This window comes from Chanodichthys erythropterus, chromosome 23 (genome assembly GCF_024489055.1).
Source record: "Chanodichthys erythropterus isolate Z2021 chromosome 23, ASM2448905v1, whole genome shotgun sequence".
Lineage (NCBI taxonomy): Eukaryota > Metazoa > Chordata > Actinopteri > Cypriniformes > Xenocyprididae > Chanodichthys > Chanodichthys erythropterus.
In genome coordinates, this window is record NC_090243.1 from 19,187,089 (window position 1) to 19,212,199 (window position 25,111).

General features: G+C 36.7%; 3 protein-coding genes across 4 annotated transcripts; 1 reads left to right on the forward strand and 2 right to left on the reverse strand.

The window, feature by feature from the left end:
• Positions 1-3: 3 nt before the first annotated feature.
• Positions 4-1,043, reverse strand: LOC137013707 (myeloid-associated differentiation marker-like protein 2). The gene has a single exon (XM_067377666.1). It carries the CDS (start codon positions 859-861, stop codon positions 4-6), a length of 858 nt encoding a protein of 285 aa, XP_067233767.1. The 5' UTR covers positions 862-1,043.
• Positions 1,044-4,161: 3,118 nt separating this feature from the next.
• Positions 4,162-5,031, reverse strand: LOC137013708 (myeloid-associated differentiation marker-like protein 2). The gene has a single exon (XM_067377667.1). The coding sequence runs from the start codon at positions 5,029-5,031 to the stop codon at positions 4,162-4,164; it is 870 nt and encodes a 289-aa protein (XP_067233768.1).
• A 2,249-nt stretch (positions 5,032-7,280) lies between these two features.
• tbc1d24 (TBC1 domain family, member 24) lies at positions 7,281-24,241 on the forward strand. Of its 2 annotated transcripts, XM_067378051.1 has the most exons (8): positions 7,281-7,403; positions 7,654-7,748; positions 13,084-14,138; positions 16,190-16,348; positions 16,944-17,007; positions 18,227-18,322; positions 19,037-19,277; positions 22,197-24,241. In XM_067378051.1, the coding sequence occupies exons 3-8, from the start codon at positions 13,162-13,164 to the stop codon at positions 22,349-22,351; spliced, it is 1,692 nt and encodes a 563-aa protein (XP_067234152.1). In that variant the 5' UTR covers positions 7,281-7,403; positions 7,654-7,748; positions 13,084-13,161; the 3' UTR covers positions 22,352-24,241. The 2 variants fall into 2 exon arrangements, with proteins under 2 accessions (XP_067234152.1, XP_067234153.1); XM_067378052.1 differs by lacking the exons at positions 7,281-7,403; positions 7,654-7,748 and adding an exon at positions 10,211-10,232.
• The last annotated feature ends 870 nt before the right edge of the window (positions 24,242-25,111 follow it).

Consider the following 25,111-nt stretch of genomic DNA (forward strand, 5'->3'; position numbering starts at 1 on the left):
CTTCTATCTGTTTTTACAAAGTACAATCAATGTCAAAACGAGGTCTGCGATGTAAAGCCCCAAGTTCACATATGTCATGACTGAGATGATGTTGAGGTCATGAAAGCGATAATCGTGAGTTTCAGAGTCTCTTTTATGGTTTTTATATCCAATCACAGGCCAGATGATTGCCGCAGACACGTACAGAGCAACAGCGACGATGTCGAGCACCAGCTCCAACTTATCGAGATTGCAGCATCGCAGCAGATCCACACACTTCTGCAGGTGTGACGGTATCACCACCACGGTTGGAAGGAAACACACCACGTAGACCAGAATGCACCAGATCAAACCACCAGGGCGGAATTGGTTTTCCACCCCTTTGAAGTAGCTGTATACCGCGGTGAAGAGGAGGCAGGCCACAAACGCCTGGCTGAAGCGCAGGATGCCTCGTACGCTGGACAGATAACCTTCGGGACACTTTAGTTTTAACATCACGCCATCCAACATGTACACGCCACAAGCCAGAATGGAGGCGATGGCGCAAATCATATCTGCGATGCATGTTGCGCACACAAACACAGTGGAATAAATGAGAGACGCGGACAACAGCATGAGGGATGACAGAAGGGTCAGTCCGCAGGAGAGATCGTTCCAGGTGTGCTTCAGCACCAGGAGCTCGATCAGTTTATCCGCCAGGTATTTTTCGATAAAGAAGATCACCACAGCCACAATGAGTCCAAACACCCACACAAACTCACACCAGATCCCGTACGGACTGGACATGGAGCCACGGAACATCGGGATGATCAGGGCCAGCACACAGAACACCATCTCTAGGATCCGGAAACACTGACTGAGACTCAATCCGAACAGTGCCATTGTTCTTCATCTGATGCCCAAAGCCAGACAAGTGTGAGCTGTACTCAAGTGGACAGTTACTCCAAACTGCATGATTTGCATTGATAAAGTCTTCACAGACACACACACCATAAACTTTCAGTATGTGTGTGACTTTTCTCTATCCATATCTCAAATGTGACGCGTCTCTGGCAAGTTAGTGAGTAAATGAAAGAAACCTATGCAAAGACAGTGTGTGGAGGCCCCTTTTCCATCATCCCATGATCCTCACTATCACACTTTTTAAGTAATAATGTACAACTATACACATAGCTCTCACTGATAGATTAACGGGTATACTGTATATCATGTAACACTCATATTTGTGTATGAATTGTGCTATACTTAAGAGCAGCCGCAGTATCCCCTTAGACATAAAAATGAGAGTTTAACAATATTTAAAGGACTTATAATGCTCCTTTTACAAGATGTAATATAAGTCTCCAGAATGTGTCTGTGAAGTTTCAGCTAAAAATCCCCACAGATCATTTATTATAGCTTGTCAAATTTGCCTCTGTTTGGGTGTGAGCAAAAACATGCCGTTTTTGTGTGTGTCCCTTTAAATGCAAATGAGCTGCTGCTCCCGCCCCTTTTCAGAAGAGGGCGGAGCTTTAACAGTTCAACAACAACAAAGCTGGAGAATCTCACGCAGCCAAAATGAGGATTGTCAGTAACGGTGTTCAGCCTTACATTGTTCAAACCGGAGTCGACACTGATGGAGAGACTCAGGACGAAGTTACAACTTTTAGATGTTTCTGAATGATTAGTGGATAAATTTATGTAGTTGCTGTGGAATTGATTCAACTCATAGGCTAGCATGTGCCGTCATGTTAATCTTTTGTGCAAAACCCGTATGGACGCCCACTGGGCGCTACATAGCGTACCTGTTTGCCAAACAGAGCCATACCGGGTGTGCCTCATACGTCCTGAAAAGTGAAGCTGCGGGCTCTTTGATCGCCCCCTGGAGGCTGGATGCAGTACAGGTCATAAACCCCGCCCTCTCAATGCAGACGAATGAGTTAAAACATAAAAATAAATTATGCGTCAAATAAAATTTTCCGGAAGATGGTTCTGGTCATTTAAGGTAGTTGTTATCACGCTGATTTATATTCAATTGTTCGTTTTTGTGATAAGTTTGATTTTAGCTAGCAATTTGGTGCTATAAAAACGGGGCGTGTCGTCGTGATTCACAGTTGATTGACAGCTTCTCTGAGGACTGTCGGGGCTTCGAGGGGAGAGTGAAGATAAATAATTATTAATTTTCAGTTTCTGTGTTATTTCACACCGACAAAATGAGCTGTTCAGCAGTAAACTGTACTAACTGACCTACAGGATCTGACTGATATTTGAGCTTTTCTCTGTAACGTTAAATGTGGGCTTCATAAGCTAATTAATAAACTTTATAAGTTAAGATAACACGCCTAACGTTAGCCATAACGGAAAAAAGCAGGTGATCGTTATCTGGCAGTTACTAATTAATTTTATGGGTATAAAATGATAATTAGCAGGATAAAACTATGATAGCCTACTCTAATTAATTATAGAGCACTGTTTACAGCAATCGATCGCCTGTAACGTTAGTTTAACCCTTTATTTAAAATGGCAGGACCGTTTCTGACATTTTAGAGTTGTTTCTAGTGGCATATTATATTGAGTTTATCTACTGAATTTGCTGTTTCAAAAATATTATTGCTCTAGAAACAGAATAGCCTATTATTTTATAGGTAGAATTTTAAATTACGTATACTTTATATAGCCTATATAAAATACATGAATGATGACGCAGTCGTCTGGGCGGAAGTTTGATACCGCGACCTGACCGCGACTCCGCCTCCGGGCTCCACTGACGATTCCTTCTGCGCATGCCCAGGTTCCAAACTGACGTTTTTGCGTAACGTGTCAGCGCCCATCGGCGTCCGTTTTGGCTTCAGTTCAATACCTCCAATACAATGGAAGGAAACGGCGTCGCGGCGTCCATCTTTTTTTAGTCTATGAGCCATACACAGCAGGCTAATGTTTATGAGTGCTATCAAATGCTGTAAATGGTCTAATGTACAGAAACGCTTCTTATTTAGCAATCGAGCTTGTCAGAGTCAACGAGACTCTAAATAGTGCTCATCTGTGCAGCCAACGACAAAACAGTTAGCATGCTTTGCTCGAACTTTTGCCATGGCATTAGAACTGGTACACCGCTGTCACTTGTGAAAACAAAATAATAAGATCCCCTTCCTACGTCACTAGGGGAGTGAAATCAGAACAGCTCGTTTTTTTCCACATGTTTGCAGAGAAAGACTTGTCAAAACGAAGTTACTGGGTTGTCCCTTTTCACGTTTTCAGTGTTGTTCGATGCACCAGAGACCCAATTATAGCACTTAAACACGGAAAAAGTATGATTTTCTTTATATATTTGAATATATTGTAAAATGTAATTCATTACTGTGATCAAAGCTGAATTTTCAGCATCATTACTCCAGTCTTCAATGTCACATGATCCTTTAGAAATCATTCTAATGATGATTTGATGCTAAGAAACACTTATCATTATCAATTTTGTCATAATATTTTTGTGGAAACCATGATACACCATGATAAGGTGACAGTTATTGTACTTACTCAAATAAGTACTGAGTAATATGTACTATATAGAGTTAGCATTAGGTTTAAGGTTATTTACTTGCAATTATGCATAATTTACTGTTAGTATTAAAGTACATGTAGTTTATATAACCTTAAAATAAAGTGTTGTTACCTACATATTTTACAGGATTCTTTTATGAATAGAAAGTTCAAAAGAACAGCATTTATTTGATGTAGAAATCTTTTGAAACATTTTACTGTCACTTTTGATAAACTTTATTTAACTATATGCTGATATTTATTTCTTAGAGTTAAAAAAACACAGCTAAAATTGTTAATAGTGTAAAAAACATACATCTACCATGTTAAAAAAAACAACAACAAAAACACAGATAGTAAATAAAATCATTTATTTTGAACAATCAAGCATTCAATGAAAGCAAAATACAAAATACGTCTGACTATATAGAAACAAGAAAAACAGTACCTTAAAATACCCTCTTAAAAAGAAAGGTTCTGCATCTATACTTCCACAAAGAACCTTTAACATCCATGGAACATTTCCAGTTGACAATAGTGGAAAAGGGTTCTTTAGATTGTTAAAAAGCTCTTTACACTAAGAAAATAATGGTTCTTTTAAGAACTGTTCAATGAAAGGTTCTTCAATGGCATTGCTCTGGAAAAACCTTTTTCTTCTTAAGAGTACTAATCAGAACGTTTAAATCCACAGATTCCACAGCAGGTGAAGACCAGGTCAATGATGTACAGGCCGAGGTTGACATAAGTCATGAAGGCCACAACAAACTGGATGCTCCATACGCAGCTGTTTCCTGGACAGTCTTTTGGCCGCGGGTTTCCTCTGAAGCTGTAGATTGGCCAGAGGATTGCGGCAGAGACGTACAGCAGAACTGATATGAACAGGAAAATCATGGAGAAACAATCAATGTTGAAGGGCAGACATTTCTTTAACTTGGTCAAGATGTTAGTGATGATGATCAGGAGGGTTAAAGGCAAAGGAATGGCGTAGGCAACGATGCACCACAGCAGAGCCGGTTTACCCACGTAACCGATCAGGGAAATGAGGATAATGCAGCCAACGAAGGCCTGGAGAATCTTAATGAAGCCAGGAAGCACAGCTACATAAGTCGCAGAGCGCGTCGCATCACATTTGTCCTTGAACATCTCCACGCAGTAAAGCACGCAACACACCGCGGAGAGGATCGTGATCATCCAGCCCCAGATGCACTTCCAGCAGATGTAGAAGTTGGCGCATATCACCGTGCATGAGAACATGCAGAGAGACGACATCATGGCCATGCCGGTCGTGAAGTCGTCCCAGTCCATGCAAAACACAAGGATCAGCTTGTGGATGAGGAACATCTCCACTATGGTGATGACCAGTGAGATGACAGGACACAAACCCCAGACCACCATACTGTAGATCCAGTAGGTGTGTGATGGGTGACCCCAGATGTAGCCCACCACAAACGTCACCACGCACACCAAGATCTGCGCCATGTGCAGGGCACCACGGGAACTCGTCAGGGCGGAAGGAGAGAATTTTGGCTTTTCCATCTTGAAAGTGCAGTGGCTCTTCAAGAGGTCTGAAGGGATAATGGAAACAAGCTGCTCTCGGAGGAAGATAAAATGTATGACATGCAAAATACACTACAACCGTCCCACCACAATGCTCCACCTCGGCATAGTGATTATCAGGGGGAAATTATTCAAAAGTCAAGTCACATTTATTAACATAGCACTTTATACAATACAGATCATCATATTTCAAAGGAATAAACAGGAAAATAAGTTTTACAAAATGAATCAATTATGAAATGACTTAAAGTTCAGCTGTAATGATGCTCTGAACAAGACAATAGACCCATCAAAAGGATCTTCTAAGAATATTTTGATAAAGTTCCCCTTAAGTTATGAAAACTGAATGTCCATTTTTAAAAAATGCTTTAAAACATTTTTCTTGGTTGTGCAAACATTCCATTTTTATCATTCTTCAAACATTATGGAAATGTTACATTTGAATGGGGAAACATCAAATTCTCCAAAACTGTTCACCAACCTTACGATTAAATTTCATATTTGAAATCACCAATGAAATCTAACAACAACCGGCTCATAAATTTAGTTTCTAAACGCTCGAATCATGGCAAAAAAAATGTATTTTTTCAGGCTGGATCAAGCTAATGCGCATGCGCAGACCTAAGAAGAGACGCGCGTCTGACTGTTTCTATAGAAACCGGTGATTCTAACGGCCGCTGAAGTGACGCGATGACTTTACCAGTCAGCGATTGGCTCTTATTTAGAAGGCGGGACTTATTCCGACATATTGCGCGTTACACTTTCTCCCATTCAAAACAATACGAGTGAAACGTCTTATGTTATTCTATAGTCTTTGCTAGTAATCAAAATTTTAAACATTTCACAAACTGCTAAGAAAAAAGCTCACACATTTCCAAAAGGGGAAGCATCAGTAAATATTAAAGGGCTAGTTAACCCAAAAATGAAGTAAGCACAGTGCAGGCTTCCGTGTTTGCGTCCGAATGCTGGCTTATTATTGGCCAAACTGATCACGTGATCAGCATGACGTATGTGTGTGACGCTGACGCAGGAGCCGGCCAATAATGAGTCGGCGGAATCGCTGGACTGCGTTCATTGCGTCAACTGTTTAGGAGACTTGCGTGAAAAAGAAGAGATTGTTGAATAAAAGCGTTATTTTTGTTTTGTTTTTGCGCACAAAAAGTATTCTCGCCGCTTCATAACATTAAGGTTGAACCACTGCAGTCAGAGAGCTCTCAGATTTCATCAAAAATATCTTAATTTGTGCTCTGAAGATGAACGAAGGACTTACAGGTGTTGAACGACATTCATAATTTTATTCATAATAAAGTTACTTTTGTAATGGGAAAGTCACTGAATTCACGCAAGGAATTAGTTCTGAACATCTTTACTTTCAGAAGCAAGGTTGTCAGTTTAACTTTGACAGTTGTAAATGAGAATACAATGGAGGAGAATGATAGTCAAATGTTTCATAGATATTAAGACATACAACTTTGCACATTTACCTCAGTGCCATTGTGTTTTATCTGGAGAACATCTTTGAATATCTAGAAACTGTTGATGAACTTTGACTTTATTTAAATGTGCCAGTTAAAGCATGAGATTGTGTTTGCTAATAAGTATGATCACTGATGTGACCTTCTACAGAGTTGCTTTTGCTTCAGAGGAATGAACTTACATTTATATTTAAGTATTAATAATGGCTGAGAATCATTTAGCATTTCCGCTCGAGCCGGTCCATCAATGTTTGTTGCAGCCTCAAATCTGTGAATGTGAATAACAGTGAAAAACAGATCATTGAATTTGTGCACTATTAAATTATTAACATATTATTAATCAGGTATTCAAGTGTGGAGTCGCTTTGCTGTTGTCCTCGTGACTCATTAGCCATGCATGATCATGCATAATCATTATATATTATCTATGCTGGATTATATTACTAAACTGAACTGCTGGTGAACCACATCCAAACTATTTTAACATCAACTCTCTTCAGTAAATACATGATATATTCTTAGATTATATGATGCTTTTAGTGAATTATTACAGGTTAGTGTCACCTATTCCTTGTTTATTTATAGGTGAACACTATGTTTTAAGAGTTGTGTGTGTCTATAAACTTTAGGGAAGGCAGGAACTGTGTCCGTGCAGCACTGCAGTCTTGATTGAGTTATCTTAATGACTGTCATGTGTCTACGGATGTTGTGCACAAGGCCGGGCGTTGTCTCATTACCAGACCGACTCGACCCTCTGGCCAGTGAGATGCTCATAAAGCAGTAAACAGGTCAGGTGATACAGGACGGCCTTTCACTGTCTGGGATTTTCCTTTTTCTTGTAATGGAAAAAGCAAAAGATTACCAATGCATTTCAGGGTAAGATAAATATTAGGCCTAATAACATAATTATATTACAGAAAAACTAGAAATAGCAAATATTTATAACCATATATAGACATTTCTCTATTATTATATCTATATCATTAAGTGTGTGATAGATAGATAGATAGATAGATAGATAGATAGATAGATAGATAGATAGATAGATAGATAGATAGATAGATAGAATTCAAAACATAATTGTATTTCTTTCTCTATTTAATATATAACTATATATCTCTGTAAGTCACCCAGCGTGCACTGTGACGGCTGTACTCACTGCGCATGCGCGCACAATCACAAATATGCCCGCTGCCTGACAGACAGTCGAAAGCAAATCAGGTAAGACGTTCATTCATATTATCTTTCAATTTATTGCATTTTCTTGATTCCACGCATCTATTTGCGATTCCTACACTTGAAGTGCTGCAGTACAGACTTTTAAATGGCTTCGGCATGTAGTTTAGTTTACACTGCCTGCACATTAGCTGCACAAGCTATTCACATTAGCTTAATCTGAGGCGTCGCCGTTTCATTTGCACGTCTGCATGCATTAAAGACATATTTAATAAAAACGACTACGAGTTGTCAGTCTGCTGCATGTATCGGTTGTGTTTGCATACTAGTGTGTATCTATAACGTCATCTGTCAGTCAAGTATACATCAGGCAGATTTGAATTAGGTTGTGCGTGTCATATAATGTTTATGTCACTGAAAATTGACGAGAAATATAGGTGTTGGTTTGTGGTTTGTGCACATTAGAAGCTTTAGAAGAGCTGCAAAGCGCGTGTCAGGTGGGCTTGAAGGCGCGCGCGTGAGGCGTTTCTCTCGCTCGCTGATTGGCTGACTGACATGTATCGTAATCATCCTTACTATCATTACTACAGTAAAACATAATGACATAATTTTTCTGTTTAAAATAGATAAATTATGTATTTATTATGATAGTAAGACTAAAGTATCTTTTAGATGCGCTGTCTAAAATGTATTTTCAAGTATAAAGGAATTAATATAATAAATTCTATGGTATTGTATTGTTGGATTGTTTATTTATTTAAATTTTGTATCCAATTAATTTATTTGTATGTTTTTAATTCAAGTATTTTATTTTAATCACATTTATTTAGTTAGTTTAGTTGTATTTTTATTTATTTTATTTGACAGTTTTTTACTCTGCTTTTGACTAAACTTTTCCAAGCACCTGGTTTAAATACCCCTGCTTTAATATATACCATGGTACTTACTAGGGCTGGGTATTGACAACATTTTTTACAATTCGATTCGATTACTATTGACATGCTTTCGATTCGATTTGATTCGACTATGATTTTGAATTGATATCGATTATTTTGGATGTAGTATTTCAGTTACAGTACATGGCAAATTTTCTAGAGGAAAAACTTCTCTCAACTAATGCTGTAAACTACACATGTAAGTCAGTTGGTACTACTATATTAATATTGAAGGTAAATTAACTTATTTATATACAAACACTTAAATTACACTCAATTATGTTTTTATTATTAATAAAGTCTAGAATTACATAATCATATTTCTACTCCAATTCATTTAAAAAAAAAATATAAACATTTAAATCGTGCCTGATTTATTCAAACATGCATTAAATATTGAAGAACATTATAATGAATATGTAACAATGCATAGCTATATTTATCAGAATGCTTTCTAGAGTTCACTTTTCTAGCTGACTAATGAGTTTATGGTCACTGAATATGTTTTTCTGAGGTAAATGTGACGTTACGTGACAACGTGTTTTATTGACAAGCTGTTTTATTGACGTCTTTCCGAAGCTGAAACACTGATTGAGCGATTACACGAGACATGATATGGATCTCAGTAAGTTGTACTGTATAACATACCTTCAGATGTTCATGCATGTTTATTTCGCCCTCTAACTGGTATTAAAGCGGAGGAGAGGATGATCACATGCTTCTCTGTAATTGAGGCACTAAAGCGATCCGTCACGCCACATTAAACAGTGCCAAAACGGTATTTATTTTTTGAATCTCATATTAAGATGGACGTCATTTGAAATCTGAGACTTTGCTTCATATCAAAAGGAACAAAGCACAAAGATTATTGCGATTTATTGGATAGGAGGCGCTACATATTCTGCTCATTCATTAACTGAAATCAGACTAGACTAATCGATTCTTGGGATTTAAGAATCGATATCGGTTCATAAAAATGAGAAAATCGATATTTTTTACCCAGCCCTAATACTTACTGATTGATTACCATGTTCATATAGTACAATGGTATTTACATGTGAGATAAGGTTGGACATTGTGACCAAAAACTACCACGATAACAGTAGATATACATTTTATGGATTACTACAGAAAAAAGTGTTTTACTATAAAATCATGTCATTTTCATAAAACGTAACTGATGGTATAATATGCTGTTATAATAGACACAGTTATATGATCATCACACTGTAAGACTCAAATAATAGCACTCATCCACCTGTCCTGGTGTAAATGGATTATAGCCCCTTGACCCCTGACTCTTGGGCACTGATGCTATTACGCTACATCAGCAAATCCAATAGAGTATTTATTTTTTGCTTTGTCGTGATAGTTTCATGTTGTTGACGTTCTTAAGAGCTCTGACCTCACAGCAACCTTAAAGTACAAGAGTCCAGTGCACACACTTACAAACACAGTGAAATCGAGAGAGAAGAAGAAAACAGAGCGAGGGAAGTGGAGGTCATTTAAATCTAATAAGTGTAATTGGGAAATTCTGATGAACTGAGTCAGAAAGGCAGAAAAACAGAGATGGACTCACATGTGGCTTTCTGAGGTAATTTTTTATGGCATTTCTTTTAAATCCCAGGGGCATTTTTAAAACTAATTTAATTAATCTTTATACATGTGTATGTATATCGCAAAACATTCGTGATTTGAGCACATGCAATTTGTAAATCACATAAGACTGCAATTTTATTTATTAATTTATTTATATTTTAATTCAGAATATTTTGTTGTGTTTTGAATTCAGGAGAGAGGATGTGTCAGAGAGCAAGGTAATTTGCAAGACCTGTGAGATTATTGCAACAAAATGGGGCAATACAACAAAACTGTTCCAGCACTTAAAACAGCGGCATAAAAAACTGCATGATCAATGCGTGTCGACAAAGTCCGTCGAAACTAACAAAATGACACCTAAAAGCCAGCCTGAACCGACTCAACAAGTATCCATTGTTCAAGCATTTGCATGCCTTGTGAGAAAGGATCAAAGTAGCACAAAGAAATTACCGACACGATCACCTAACTTTAACATATATGCAAAGACATGGTGCCTGCGAACATCGCAAACACTCGAAGGTCAAACACTCGACAAAAGATGACATCTCTGTTTATCAAGCTGTTGATACTATGTTATTTAATTGTGAAATGTTTTGTTATGCACTTCTTGTGCACTGAATACATTTAGAATGTAGCATATGTGAAAAAGCAAAAACAATAGCCAAAATCGCAAATAAAATCACAATTGCAATATTCATTAAAAAAATCGCAGTATGATTATTTTGTCCACATCGCACAGCCCTAATATGTAAAGTTTGGGGTCAGTACAAATTTTTTTTGTTTTTTGAAATGTTTTGAATGTTTTTGTCTCTTATGCTCACCAAGGCTGCATTTATTTGATCAAATAATACAGTAATATTATGAATATGAAATATTATTACAGTTAAAAAGAACTTCTTTCTTGCTTTCTATTCAAATAAATATATTTTAAAATGTAATTTATTTCTGTGATAAAAAGCTAAATTTTCAGCATTGTTACTCCAGTCTTCAGTGTCACATGATCCTTCAGAAATCATTCTAATATGATGATTTGCTGCTCGAAAAACATTTCTAACTGTTACCATCAAAATATATCACTGTGATACTTTTTGTCAGGATTTATTGATGAGTACTAAAAAGTTCAAAAGAACAGCATTTATTTGAAACAGAACACTTTTGGTCAATTTGTTGAGTCCTTGATGAATAAAAGTGTTTGTTTTTTTCGTTTTTTTAATCTTACTGATCCCAAACTTGTGAACAGTAGTGTATATTCGGATGTTATCAGTCACTTATGTCTGTATAGTACATATCAGTACTAATACTGGTGACTATTTCAAAGCTCAAGTCAATTCAGGCATCAAAATATTGTAATGTACGGACCGGTAGAAAATTTGCTTAACATTTCAATACTTTTGCATACATAGTAGTACTGTTTGAAATGGGGAAAAAAGACCTGATGATATGTGCTTCCAAATCCAATATCAGTTCGTGCTGATGAAAATGCTTTTCCAATATTGATATTGTATTTACATTTATGCATTTGGCAGATGCTTTTATCCGAAGCACTTTCATTACATTCAGTGTAGTGATCGACCAATATTGATTTTTTTTTATTTTTTAGAACCGATACTTTTTGTGTTTATGTGCCCGATAACTGATATGCAGAACCGATATTTATTTACTGTTATACTAACACAATTATAACACCCCTGAACTGAACAAATCATTTTATTTATAACAATCACTCCCTCCTTGCATAGAAAACAAATCTCCTTTATATACCAATAAATTTTGTTAATTTTAATCTTCATATTACAAAAATAATTTTATTTATAAAAAGCATCAGCAGCAACACTAATGTTAACAATAAGCAAAATAAATGTAGAATAAGTAATGTTTTCAAATGGAGAAAATAAATTTAAAGACAGGAGTCACCTTTGCAGAAGTGTAATAATTCATTTTAAACTGGATAATGTTAAATAACTGAATAATATTATCTGGAATATTGCAATACAACAAACAAAGCATTGTATTTTATTGCATTTCTCAACTGGTATGTTATATCAGAATTATTAATAATGTTTTTGTCGTTCTAGATTATGAAATATCCACTGACAAAGCGCTGTTTATCTATGCATTTACACAGAACTATACTCAAACTGCGATCGCTTGTGGAGATAATAAATAATTAATTTCCACAGAGTTGCATTTACTTGGATGTTTATTAGCGAATTAATGGTTATATAGTAAATGTTTATATAATTACGTTGTTTTAAACAAGTAAATCTTGTTAAGTTACATGCGGTGGCCGAGCATCAACCTGCTGAGTGAACAGAAAATGGGGACGACTTCACGAGACTAATGATGAACATAGACAACAGAGAGAGAATTACATTTTTTTCTTTATTGAAACAGGACATGTCGGATTATCTTGCGTGACTCCTTGAGCTTGTCTCTATTCTTCATAAACTAGCTAAATTTCAGGCATTAATGTAACGCATCTAATTTGTGCATTAATGGCTGTTATGTTAAATAAAGTTTACTAATTACAGCAAAGCAGGTAAGTATACTTTACCTGTGCACGCCGTTGTCTTGTCTCCCCTCAGATGTGCTCTAATGGCGATCCTGCGCGCAATTTTCAAAACACCCACAAGATGGCAGCGTTTATCGGTAAATCCGATATTACAAAACCGATATCCGATGATGGTAAAATGCTTAAATATCGGGGAAAATATCGGTCAATCTCTAATTCAGTGGATGCATTTTTAAGGAGTTCATGCATTCTTGGATATTGTCACCATTTTAGGCTTCCTAAATATTGCTTTGTCATCAATGAGAGAGATTGACAATATTTTTTCTCTCAACAGCTGGAGCAATATGGCCGGCTAGTTTCTCTCTGTCTTGCTCTCTTTCTTTGTGCCGGTTGACGTGTGAGGTCAGAGGTCATGGCTGCGGATTGTAGTGTGTTCGTGGACTGGTCTCAGATGGGCGATGTGTCTCGCGACGCGGCTCCCGGTAAGTCAGAATATAAAGACTTAAAGGAGCTGAAACAGCACGCCCGCTCGGGCCAGTGGGACAAAAATCACAGCCAGCGCTCAGCCGTTTACCAGCACCTGATCAAAGCCCTCCCGTGTCGCACCGTCACCCCAGATGCCGAGGTCTACCGGGACATCGTGGGGAATTCCAATAGCAAGCGCAACCCATCCGCGTGCCCCTTGCCGGAGTTCGTGGACGGGACGGCAGTGCCGCGGTACTGTCTGAAGGCCGAATCCGTAGGTTCGGTGCATGCTGTAATTTCCTGTGTGGCAGGGCAGTTCCCGGATATATCATACTGCCCGTCTTTGCCGGCGGTGACGGCGCTGTTGCTGCACTGGAGCGCGGATGAAGCGCAGTGCTTCGAAAGCGTCAGTCGCATGCTGGCCTGCAACGAGCCCGGGCGGCGTTTGTTAGATCAGACTTTCCTCGCATATCAATCAGCCTGCATGACCTTCGGCGACCTCGTGCATAAGTATTGCCCCGCTGCACATAAGCTGATGGTTGCCACGGCAACAGACGTGCTGGAGGTTTACTCTGATTGGCAGAGATGGGTTCTGGGTGACCTGCCCTTCAGCTTCGCCGCACGCGTGATGGACGTGTTTTTGGTGGAAGGTTACAAGGTCCTTTACCGCGTCGCACTGGCGATACTGAAGTTCTACCGCAAGCAGTGTGCGGCCTCCGGCCCGGCCTTAACCAAGCAGGACTCGGCGGCGGTCAAGAGTGATATACGGACGTTCGTGCAGAACATCGGGAAAAGCGTGACGCCGGATAAGCTGCTGGAAAAGGCTTTCTCCATCCGCCTGTTCAGCCGTAAAGAGATCACGCTGCTTCAGCTGGCCAATGAGAAATCACTCCAGCAGAAAGGCATCACCGTCAAACAGAAGAGGTAAACATGACAGTTTTGTCATCAATATTTGTGGCAAATAACCTGGAAATATTCCTGGAAATGACACCTTAAAAAATCATGGATGTTTCTATATTAACTATACATTTTTCTAGTTGCTCATATGGGCTATTACTCTATATTAGAGCTGCACGATTAATCATTAAACGATCGCGATCTCGATTCAAACACCCACACAATGTCATTCTAATAAACCTTTGATAAAATCACAGCGGAACATTCAAACAGAGTGATTCACCTTTTGAAAGCAACTTGGCGCTTCAAATAACGATTGTATCAATTACACTGTAAAAAAACGTTGCTGCCTTAAATTTTTAGGTACAATCAACTTGTATGTTTAAGTAATTTCAGCTTAAATTACATTAAAGGGTTAGTTCACCCAAAAATGAAAATTCTGTCATTAATTACTCATTACCCATAAGACCTTTGTTCATCGTCACAACACAAATTAAGATATTTTTGATCAAATCTGATGGCTCAGTGAGGCCTGCATTGACAGCAAGATAATTAACACTTTTAGATGTTTAGAAAGGTACTAAAGACATATTTAAAACAGTTCATGTGACTACAGTGGTTCAACCTTATCTCGCTGTCCATAGGATTTTATCAAAAATATCTTAATTTGTGTCTGAAGATGAACCTCTGAAGGTTCTGAAGGTCTTACGGGTGTGGAACGACATGAGGGTGAGTAATTAATGACAGAATTTTCATTTTGGGGTGAAATAAACCTTTAAACTTGATTAAAAAATTAGTTGAATCTTGTGTAACATAAACATAAAAACATAAACTTATTTTGATGAGTTAAAATATTTTATCATAACTTATTGACAATCTTTTTTTTTTTTTTACAATGTACATTGTTACACCAGTAGGTGGCGACAAGTGACTGTTAAAAAATGTGTTTGTCATTGAATCATTCATTCAAGAGATTCGTTCAAAGACACTGACTCATCCAGTAATGAAACAAGAGAAGTCTTTGAGTGAGTCATTGAATCATTCAATCAATCAAAACGATTTTTTTTAAATAATTCAGATTAATTTTAAATAGACTACAGTAACATTTTGTCAGAACCTCTAGTAAATTGTTATTTTGTTTTAATGTCTGCTCAGAATCGTGGGAGAATCGTGATCTCTATTTGAAACAAAAAAAATCTCGATTCTCAATTTATCCAGAATCGTGCGGCTCTACTCTATATCTAGTGAAATCTCTATGAAAATGTTTTATAAAAGTATTAAAACATTTCTATTTAATAACTGTCTAGTCATAACAGGCAAATGGAAATTCATTGATCAAAAGGCGTGTAAATGTTTATGTACTACATGACTTATTTAGTTAGACTTGAAAAATTAAAAGGGTTTTTACACAAAGTTGGATAAAAAATGAAAAATATAACTGCTTATTTCTGAAATGCAAATTGGATGTCATTAGCTGAGCTAAACGTACACTAACATTCAAAAGTTTGGGGTCTGTAAGATTTTGTTTTTGAAAGAAATTAATACGTTTATTCAGGAAGAACGCATTAAATTGTTCAAAAGTGACACTAAAAACATTTATAATGTTACAAAATATTTCCATTTTAAATAAATGCTGTTTCATCAAAGAATCCTGAAAAGAAGCATCAGTTTCCATAAAAATATGAAGCAGCACAACTGTTTTCAACATTAATAATAATCAGAAATTCATTATTTCATTATTCATTATTTTTGTGTTATTTAGGGCAGTGTCTCTTCATATTAAAGTTTATTATGTATGTCTTTTTATATCTTTTGTGTTTTGCATCTTTCTTCTAATTTAAATATTTATTTTTCATTCCCTAATTTTCATTTTTTTCACCTGCTCTCCACTCTCTGTGCTGTCCTTTAGTTCTATCAAAAGGTGGGTATCTTCATCTCTCATCCTCCTCCTCACACATTTCTGTTTTTCAGGCTATTTTTGACCTATTTATTTTTATGTTGTTGGTTCACTGATGCACAGTGAAAAATGGATGATTTTCAAATCATCAAGTTTGCATTCTCTCTTTTTATTTCTCTAGACAAAATGTCCAGTTAGCCGTGAACGCTGATAATTTCAGCTCGGAGATCGTCAGCGCTAAAGAGATCAGAGATGTCTGGTCGTGGATCCCGGAGCGTTTCGCTTTGTGTCAGCCGCAGCTTCTCTTCACCACGTCCACACACGGCTGCAGCCTGAACCGGTACAAATACACACACTCTTCAGTGCATATGCAGTATTTGTACACTCATGTCACACTTAAACATGTATGAATGTAATTTCATTAGATAACAAAATATCAAAGCAAGTGACTTTACTTTAAAGTCACCATGAAATCATAATAGACAGTTCCTATTTTGTATGGAATATTGCATTAATTGTAATAAATAATTTGTCTGTGCACATCTTTTTTTTTTTTTAAATTCATGTGTCTTGTAATCTTAAATCAAAATAAGTCCCTCTCCCTCTTGCAACGACATCTCTTCTCTGATATCGTGTTCACTGCTGCGAGGATGGGGCAAGTTGTCACTCACAAGAGATCCACCAATAGTTTCACTTGTTTCACTCGTCACATTAGAGAAGAAAACACTATCGCAGCTTCCATTTCATGCCGACTTTAAAGAAAGATATTCTTTGTGCACAGGAATATTATTCAAGAAGTCCTCATGAGTAATAGCTGCTGCCTCTGAGTAATAGTTATTACTCAGTTAAACCATTTACAACAGTGTTTAAGAGCTGAATGAGCTTCTCAAACTGTTTTAATGTTTTTGAAATATTGTCTGTGATGTTTTATTCAGGTTTTATTCACATTGTGAGGGACACGAGCCGACACTAATGCTCATCAGAACTACAGATGGAGAGGTAACAACTCCCTGTCTCTTTCTCTTTATTTCTCTCTCGTTTTGTTCCTTCTTTGCACTTATTTTAGTACAGTGTTGGGGAAAGTTACTTTTAAAAGTAATGCATTACAAAATTGCAGTTATGTAGTTACTTTTTTGGTAAGTAATACGTTACTTTTGCATTACTTTTTCTCACCTGTGCTAGGTTTGCATTTGTTTGTATTTTAATTACAAAAACACTATTTTTCACACAAAAAGAGAAATTAATAAGACCAATAATCATGTTTGCACAATGCACACAACGTCTCTGTACTTACTCTTGATTTATATCAACACGGGGACTGGAGAGGTGTCAGTCAAAAAATGGGGGGGAAAAAAGTATGCTTTATTTTTTTGTAAACAGAGGTGGCCTTTGCAATTTCGGAAGCCCATTTCAAAGAAACAACTGGAGATCCCCCATCCCCATCCCAACCCCAGATGAAAGTCACCAATATTAACTTTAACCAAAGTTTCCTGAACTGTTGTAAAAAATCAATCTATCACATTTGCAATTATGCTGATATTCAGGAAAACAGCATTCTATATCCTGTTATAAGTATTAAATACAAGAACTTATACAGGGACATTTTTGCCCTATATATCTTGAATATTGGGGTGCATTTTTATTAATTTTAGTGGCATTTTTTGCACCAAGCCTCTGTTAATTTCCGTGATGGTGGTGGGACGGCACTTTTTTCGAGCACAAGTGGATGGAGGCCCCTTCTGTTGTTGTGAGGCCCGTTTCAAGTGAAATGGGTGAAACATAGCAAAGCATTTGCATTACTTTTATTAATTAATTGCATTACTTTTTATTATTAAAACTCATTTGATTTATGCAGCTGTTTCTGTGGAGGTAATCTAAATTAGACTAAGGGGGATTTAAATTATGTACATTTAAAGGGAAAATTTCCCCCAAATAATTGGAAGTGCAGGAATAAGTGATTTTGTTTCATCCATTTTGCAACCATAAATCAAAAACACACCAGCTCTAATGGAGCCTTTCAGTCGGTTCAAGCCAGAAGTCATCCTTTGTTCATTTCCTATGGGTTTTTACAATGGCAGTTTTAGTTTTTTTGAGGTCTGTGGTTATTCTTGCATACTATGTAGGATGGATATTAAGGGGACTAGGATGCAGAGAGGTTGTTCAGGATGAGGAGCTGCTAGTCTATGATTGACGCTCCTCTCGTCTAATTGTATTCCAGGTGTGTGGGGCCTTCCTGTCCACTGATTGGGAGGAGCGGAAGAGAGGCGGGAACAAGCTCAGCTTCTTTGGCACTGGAGAGTGTTTCGTCTTCAGAGTATGTTCCATTTCTTTTCATGTAATTGTGGTACTCGTGTGTTTATATGCATATATAAACAATCAAATTAATTTGATTATCAGTAAACAATAATATAGAATATAAATAATTTTAGTTTTTCAGAAATGATGTTTATGATCCACTAGGTGGCACTATTTTCTTAAGTATTAGACTAGAGTGCAGTGCATTTGTGTGTCAAGTTTCTCTCATCCATCATCATTTCATCCTGTTACACTCTCACAGGAATATTTTATAGCTCTTGGGTAATTTAATGGAGTTCTCAGTTATGTTTCTTTTAAATATGAACTTGGTCTCAGATGTTTCTCCTAAAATTCCTTTTATCATAGTTATAATATAATAAAATTATAGAGCTATACATTTAATGTGAATCAAACCATAGCAAGTTGGAGCTCAACTGAGAGATTGAGTTCTTTTAAACCCTAAAAGGTAGTAAAATGGTAATAAAAATTGTTCATAACATGTTCTCACCTGACTCACTTATACTATATGACTAATTTTCATTTAGCAGATCTAAAGCAATGCAAATGGACATTATCAGGGTAAATGTTTGTGGTTTGTAGCAGCCCAGACTTAACCACAATTTAACCACCCCAGCATGTATTCAGGTTTCACTTCCTGACGTCTGACCACCAGATTGCTGAAGTAAAGCGTGTTAAATATATGCGTGTAACATGTCTTACATGTGTGTTTCAGATGAAGCCAGAGATGGAGCGTTATGAGTGGGTCATTATCAAACACCCAGAGCTAGCGAGCGCGGCCCAGCCCGCAGGTGACGAACAGACCGGTGCCGAAGACAACGGTGCACCGCTGTCTCTAGAGAAACCCGCCACAGAGTCATCTCAGCTGTCCCCCTTCCTGTCTGCACGACACTTCAACCTGAACTCAAGGAACACCTCCATGTTTATGGCAGGAAACGTCGACTCCATCATTATCGGTAAGTGAGATACTAATTTCCCACCAATCAGATTTGTATTATTATTACTTTTTTATTCACTTGAAATCAAGTACCAGTTCTTACAGGAATATAATGATAGATGCATTTCAATATTCACATTCAGTATAGATTTATTTAATATTTTATGATGTAAAATTAACCATCACTCTGAATAATACAATTAATTTAATGTGACTTATATTTGACCATTAAGTTTCCTAAAGTGTTATGTAATTTTATATGAGAGTGTTAAGATGGAGATGTTTTAATATCATGTCTGATTTAAACCTCATTAGCAAAAATTATCAATTTGGGAAGATTTATTTCTGCAAATCTTTTGGACTGAAAGTATAAATGATTCAATTCACATGATTAGTTCATTGTCACTCATAAATATATGAAGAAATGTTTTAAATGCAATTTTTGATACATATCGATACTAAAATAATGCTTCCAATACTCATTTCCCGCAGAATAGATACATGATACTTTCTTGCCCTCTCATCTCTCCATCAGCGAGTTGACACACAAACCCTCACTCGCTCGTTTCATTTGATCTGGATGAATATTGTTGGTGTTACAGGGCTTGAATTTCTGTGTGGGATTTCATGTATTGCTCATAAATTGTACTCATTCCTGCAGATTTTGTGCTCACACTCAAAGTGGACGCATAAAAAACACCTCTCGGTACTAAATTTAGTCCTTTTTTGCTACTTAATGCGCTTAAATCAGTCAAATACACACAAAATAATGTCAAAATACCAGTCTTGTCGAGTATTCATATAAACACAGTCAATTATGTTGTAAGTGAACGTAAACAGTTCAGAAAGAAAACGCATGTGTAACAGTATAATGGATCTGTGCGTCAGGTCTTAAAGTGACAGCAGCCTAATATACCTGCTGCTAAATTATGAGATAATATTAAAAATATCTAAATGGCAGTTTTTCCCCATGGTCTAGATTAGGGCTGCAACAACGAATCGATAAAATCGATTAAATTTGATTATTAAAAGAGTTGGCAACGAATTTCATTATCAATTCATTACGCCTCTCAATGAGACGCGGAGATGTTTGAGTATAAAAACGCGCGGTTGAGCGAGAAGCAGAGCGGAGCAAAAATAAATAAATAAATAAATAGCAGAACGGAGGTAGAGGAAAGACCATCGGAGAGACCCGTAACGTTGTTCTGAACAGGCGTGCCGTTGTCAGGACCCCCGCAGTTTTGAAAAGACATAAATCGACCCCCGCACTTTTGATACGGGCTGCTTCAATCAGTCACACTATATCATCTTTTAGCTTTGGATATTTCCTTTCAAATGAGACCATTTTCACGTTTTTTCATGCTTTCGTTCATAAATAATCAACTGTTTTGTCACGAATGTGAAGAAGAGGAAATGCGCTTCGAACGGAGAAACACGTGATCTCCAAACAATCGATCAGAGCGTGCTAACGTTTTAGGACAGGTCGATGGTATATAAATCATGCCCGAATGTCAATCAAGCCAAACCGTCCATTCATAAACCGAGAATTTGACCACTTGACAAGGTAAGGAGGCTGATCTCTCAGGTTGACGCGCGAGCTGGCTTGACCGAAGTTTTCGTGAGGATTTAAGGTTTATGGACTGTTTTGATTTTGGTAATTACATCTAGAAAGATAAAAGCATTGATGGCATCTATAAAATAGATATCTGAAAGCGAAACGAAAGTGATATTGCCTCGTCCAGTGGGGAGGACGCACGAGAGGAGACCTGCGCGTTTAATTGGTATGTGTATACTGTAAAACTGCATTTACAATGCTTATCAGTGGCATACATTTCGATTGCGAACGTGAAAATCCAAAAGACCATGACTAAAACTAAATTAAAATTCGCTGTCAAAATTAACACTGATCTGTTGTCATGTATTTATTCTGTGCTTTGTCCTATATCGGTTATTGTTGACAAATATATTTGTGTTTGTTGTAGTTTTTAAATTTAATTTTAAAGTTTTTTTATAGCACTTGGTCATCTTAATCTAAACAAAATTATACATCTTTTTGTGCAATTTATTTTAAAAAAAAAAGCCCTATATATTTGGCAGATGTAAAGCATACATGTGTATGTTTTTTGTGTTAGTCCATTTGTTTTTTATTACTTTAACAGCTCAGGGATGTTAAAAGAGCAACCTGTTTTTGCACGTGAATTTGCACTGTCATTTCTGTTTTTGAATAAAAGGTTGGAAATTAATGTTTTTTCCCTCCCATTCATCGATTAATCGTAAAAATAATCGACAGATTAATCGATTATTGAAATAATCGTTAGTTGCAGCCCTAGTCTAGATGTCAAAATTGTGGCCAGTAAAATATTGAGTAACTTTTAGGGCTGTCAAACTAAATCGCGATTAATCGCATACAAAATAAACGTTTGAGTTTGTATAATATATGTGTGAGTAATGTGTGTAATTAATATGTGTATATATAAATACACACAAATTAATGTATATATTTAAGAGAAATATGTTATGTACAAAAAATGTATTTATATATAATATAAATTATATAAAAATATAAATAAATACATATACATGTAAATATTTCTCAAATATATAACTGGATGTGTTTTCACCAGACACTACCCACAGTGTCTGGTGAGCAAAAATGTCAAGCCCTGTGTGTGTATATATATATAAATATGTATTTTACCTTTTTACATTATTATTTTTGTTTCTTACATTAAACATTTGCACAATGTACTATTTGGTCAAAATTATGTTTTCAACCATTTCAGAGCAAATACATAATGAATGTATGAAATTACATTTACTGCCCAGTCCTAGTTACTCTTAAATCCAGTATTATTATTTAAGTCGTATAGTATATAAAGGAAGCTAGTCAATCTTGAATACTCGATTCTCTATAATCGGATGCCTTTTGTTGTTGAAGGAGGAGGTGATGGTAACGCTCTGTACATCGACTCTGAGCTGAACCACGGCCGAACCGAACGCTGCCTGACCTTTGACAACCCACCGCTGTGTGCTGAGAGCTTCCAGATCGGACTGCTGGAGGTGTGGGGCTTCAGAGACTCCATGGCATCATAAGAGCGGCTCGCCACATCTGCAGGAAATACTGATGCGATGCTGTGGCTGTAAGATATTTATGTTGTGATAGACGTCCATTCATGTAGGAGGTAATGGAAATGTGATGCTCCTACAGTGCACTAAAAGATCCGCCCAAGATCCAGTCCAATCTAATGCTTATTGTGTATATTTATCAATGCAAAACATATGTCGAGGTTTATTTTGATGCTTTTCATATCAGCAGTGTTGATCTAGTCCAGTGAAGAATCTAGATGAAGGAAATTAAGTTTTCATCAATGCTGCATTTTGCATTTTCTGCAGTTTATAATGATCAATATCTACAAGAAATGAGGACCAGAATACAGGAGACTTTCTTGTTAAAGCAAAACTAAGTCTTAGATGTGATTCCAGGCAGTTGTCAGATATTGTTGCTGTCTTTTCTGGTGCTAAACGCACCAATATATCATTGCTTTCTCATTATAGAATGGAGGTAAATATATTATTTTGGGGTGGAATTTGAGAGAGTGATCAAAGTTTCTCTGTCTCAAATCCCCTTTGTTCTTCCATACAGTTGTGTGCCAATTGGGAAAAATTAAATTTCCAGATTTTAGGCACAGGAAGACCGTAAAACATGAGCTCTTCATAAATCTTGAGTCAAAACAGAAGTACTTCTGGGCATTCAGCATGCTTAAATGGCATTCCAGTGTTCTTTTAAACCAAAAAATTAATAATTCTGTCATCATTTACTCATTGTGTTCATGTCCTTCTAAACCGGTATCACTTACTTACTTCTGTGGAACACAAATACAGAGAATTTGCAGAATAACTTGGCTGATTTCATACAACGAGAGTGAATCTGATCAGGGCTAATTAAACTATATTTCATATGTTTTGTAGCTATACTTCTGTGAAGAAAAATTTCACTGTGTATCTCAGATCTCATTTGCACATTCGCATATTCACGATTTCAAACCAGATGCAGCTAGTTTAAATATGCGCATACGATTTGAGAGGACATTTTCAGTGAATAACAGCTACATTTGGGTCTGTTCCTCCACACCACACTTGCTTTTGACTTTAGAAGACTTGAAATATAGTGCACAAACTATTTACTTTATGGAGCTTGACAGCTTTCATTGCACAGAGAAGAACAGAGTGGACGTTTCTTTTCGTGCTCCACATAAGAAGGAAAGTCATGCCGGTTTGGAGCAATATAGGGGCGAATGCTGTAAATGATGACAATCTTAATTTTTTGTGTGAAAGACACCGTTTGTTTGTTCAATTCATCAATTTATGAATTTCAGTAATGGAATGAAATGTACCATATCACTCCGTCCGAATCCTAAAGAACCATGTATAAAATGCTAAATGCTGTAGCTAAACATGAATGTTAAATGTACGCAGGTTGAATTGCAATGTAAAGTATTTTTTTTGTTAATCATTTATTGGTCTTTGCTTGAATTATATGTATGACGGCATAATCAGCACTATTTTAAGAGGAAGTATTAAATTTTATGATTTATCTTTTTCTTTGCACTTATTCGACCTATTTTAAGTTGCCGAATGTTAGTAAATCATCTGTTAATTAATATTAGTAATATATTGGTTGCTTTCAGTTTCTATCTTTTTGTCATATCAGAGCTTCAGTGATCAAAGCTGTTTGTTGAGAAGTGTGTATGTACATTGTGATTGTGGTGTGTTACCATATCAAGTGATGTGTTTGTATGTTATGTGTCTCATTCAGGTGGAGCAGGTGTGTGTTTCAAGTCTTAAACATGCAAAACATTGGGTAACAGCCCTAGATTATAGTGTCAAACATGTAGTAATCTAGTATCTGCTCATAAAGGTTGTGAAGGACTGTTTCTCCTATGCAGGGCACATTCGAGCGATCCATTCTGATGAAGAATAAAAACTGTGCAAGATGTCAGTTCTGTTGTTGTCTTCAGTTTTTCATGCATGTAACTGTCTAGTCATTGTCCATTAATCAACAACATTCCCAAGGAAATTGTGATTTCCAGGCCTGGAAAAGTCATGTCAATTTCTATAGTGAATAAGCATTCATTTAGTTATACTCTTAAAAAGGTCATTGGATATTCAGAAATTAAAACAATTGGACATTCAAACAAGAGAACTTTCCCTGTAAATCTCTGATTATTAGCGTTTTAACAATGCTATATAGCTGTATTAATATTTTGAATGATCTGTTTTGTCTGTCCCTATTTTAATCCAAATGCATGTATAGTTAAGTTTACTACAGATATAGTCAGAGTTTGGCACACTTAGCAGTTATTTTCCACTCTAACCCAACACTATTTACTAAAATCACTAAGATATATGCAGTGCTCAGCGTAAATGAGTACACCCCCATTTTAAACATTATCTCAATGAACACAAAAACTATTTCCATAATGTTGACAAGACTAAGTTCAATATAACATGAAAGTAAGGTTAATAATATAACTTAGATTACACATTTTTCAGTTTTACTCAAATTAGGGTGATGCAAAAATGAGTACACCCCACAACAAAAACTACTTTGTATGGCCTCCATGATTTTTAATGACAGCACCAAGTCTTCTAGGCATGGAATGAACAAGTTGGCGACATTTTTCAACATCTATCTCTTTTTCCATTCTTCAAGAATGACCTCTTATAGAGACTGGATGCGGGATGGAGAGTGATGCTCCACAGTATTCCCCATAGATGTTCGATTGGGTTCAGATCAGGAATCACTTTCACCCTGTTCTTCTTCAGAAATCCAACAGTGGCCTTAGATGTGTG

What these genes read in the sequence shown, in the direction of transcription:
- LOC137013707 (XM_067377666.1), bottom strand. Translation starts at nt 861, where the DNA reads ATGGCACTGTTCGGATTGAGTCTCAGTCAGTGTTTCCGGATCCTAGAG.
- LOC137013708 (XM_067377667.1), bottom strand. Translation starts at nt 5,031, where the DNA reads ATGGAAAAGCCAAAATTCTCTCCTTCCGCCCTGACGAGTTCCCGTGGT.
- tbc1d24 (XM_067378051.1), top strand. Translation starts at nt 13,162, where the DNA reads ATGGCTGCGGATTGTAGTGTGTTCGTGGACTGGTCTCAGATGGGCGAT. An exon ending in ATCACCGTCAAACAGAAGAG is followed by an intron (nt 14,139 to 16,189) that starts GTAAACATGACA and finishes TTATTTCTCTAG; the next exon opens with ACAAAATGTCCAGTTAGCCG. An exon ending in GAGAGTGTTTCGTCTTCAGA is followed by an intron (nt 18,323 to 19,036) that starts GTATGTTCCATT and finishes TGTGTGTTTCAG; the next exon opens with ATGAAGCCAGAGATGGAGCG.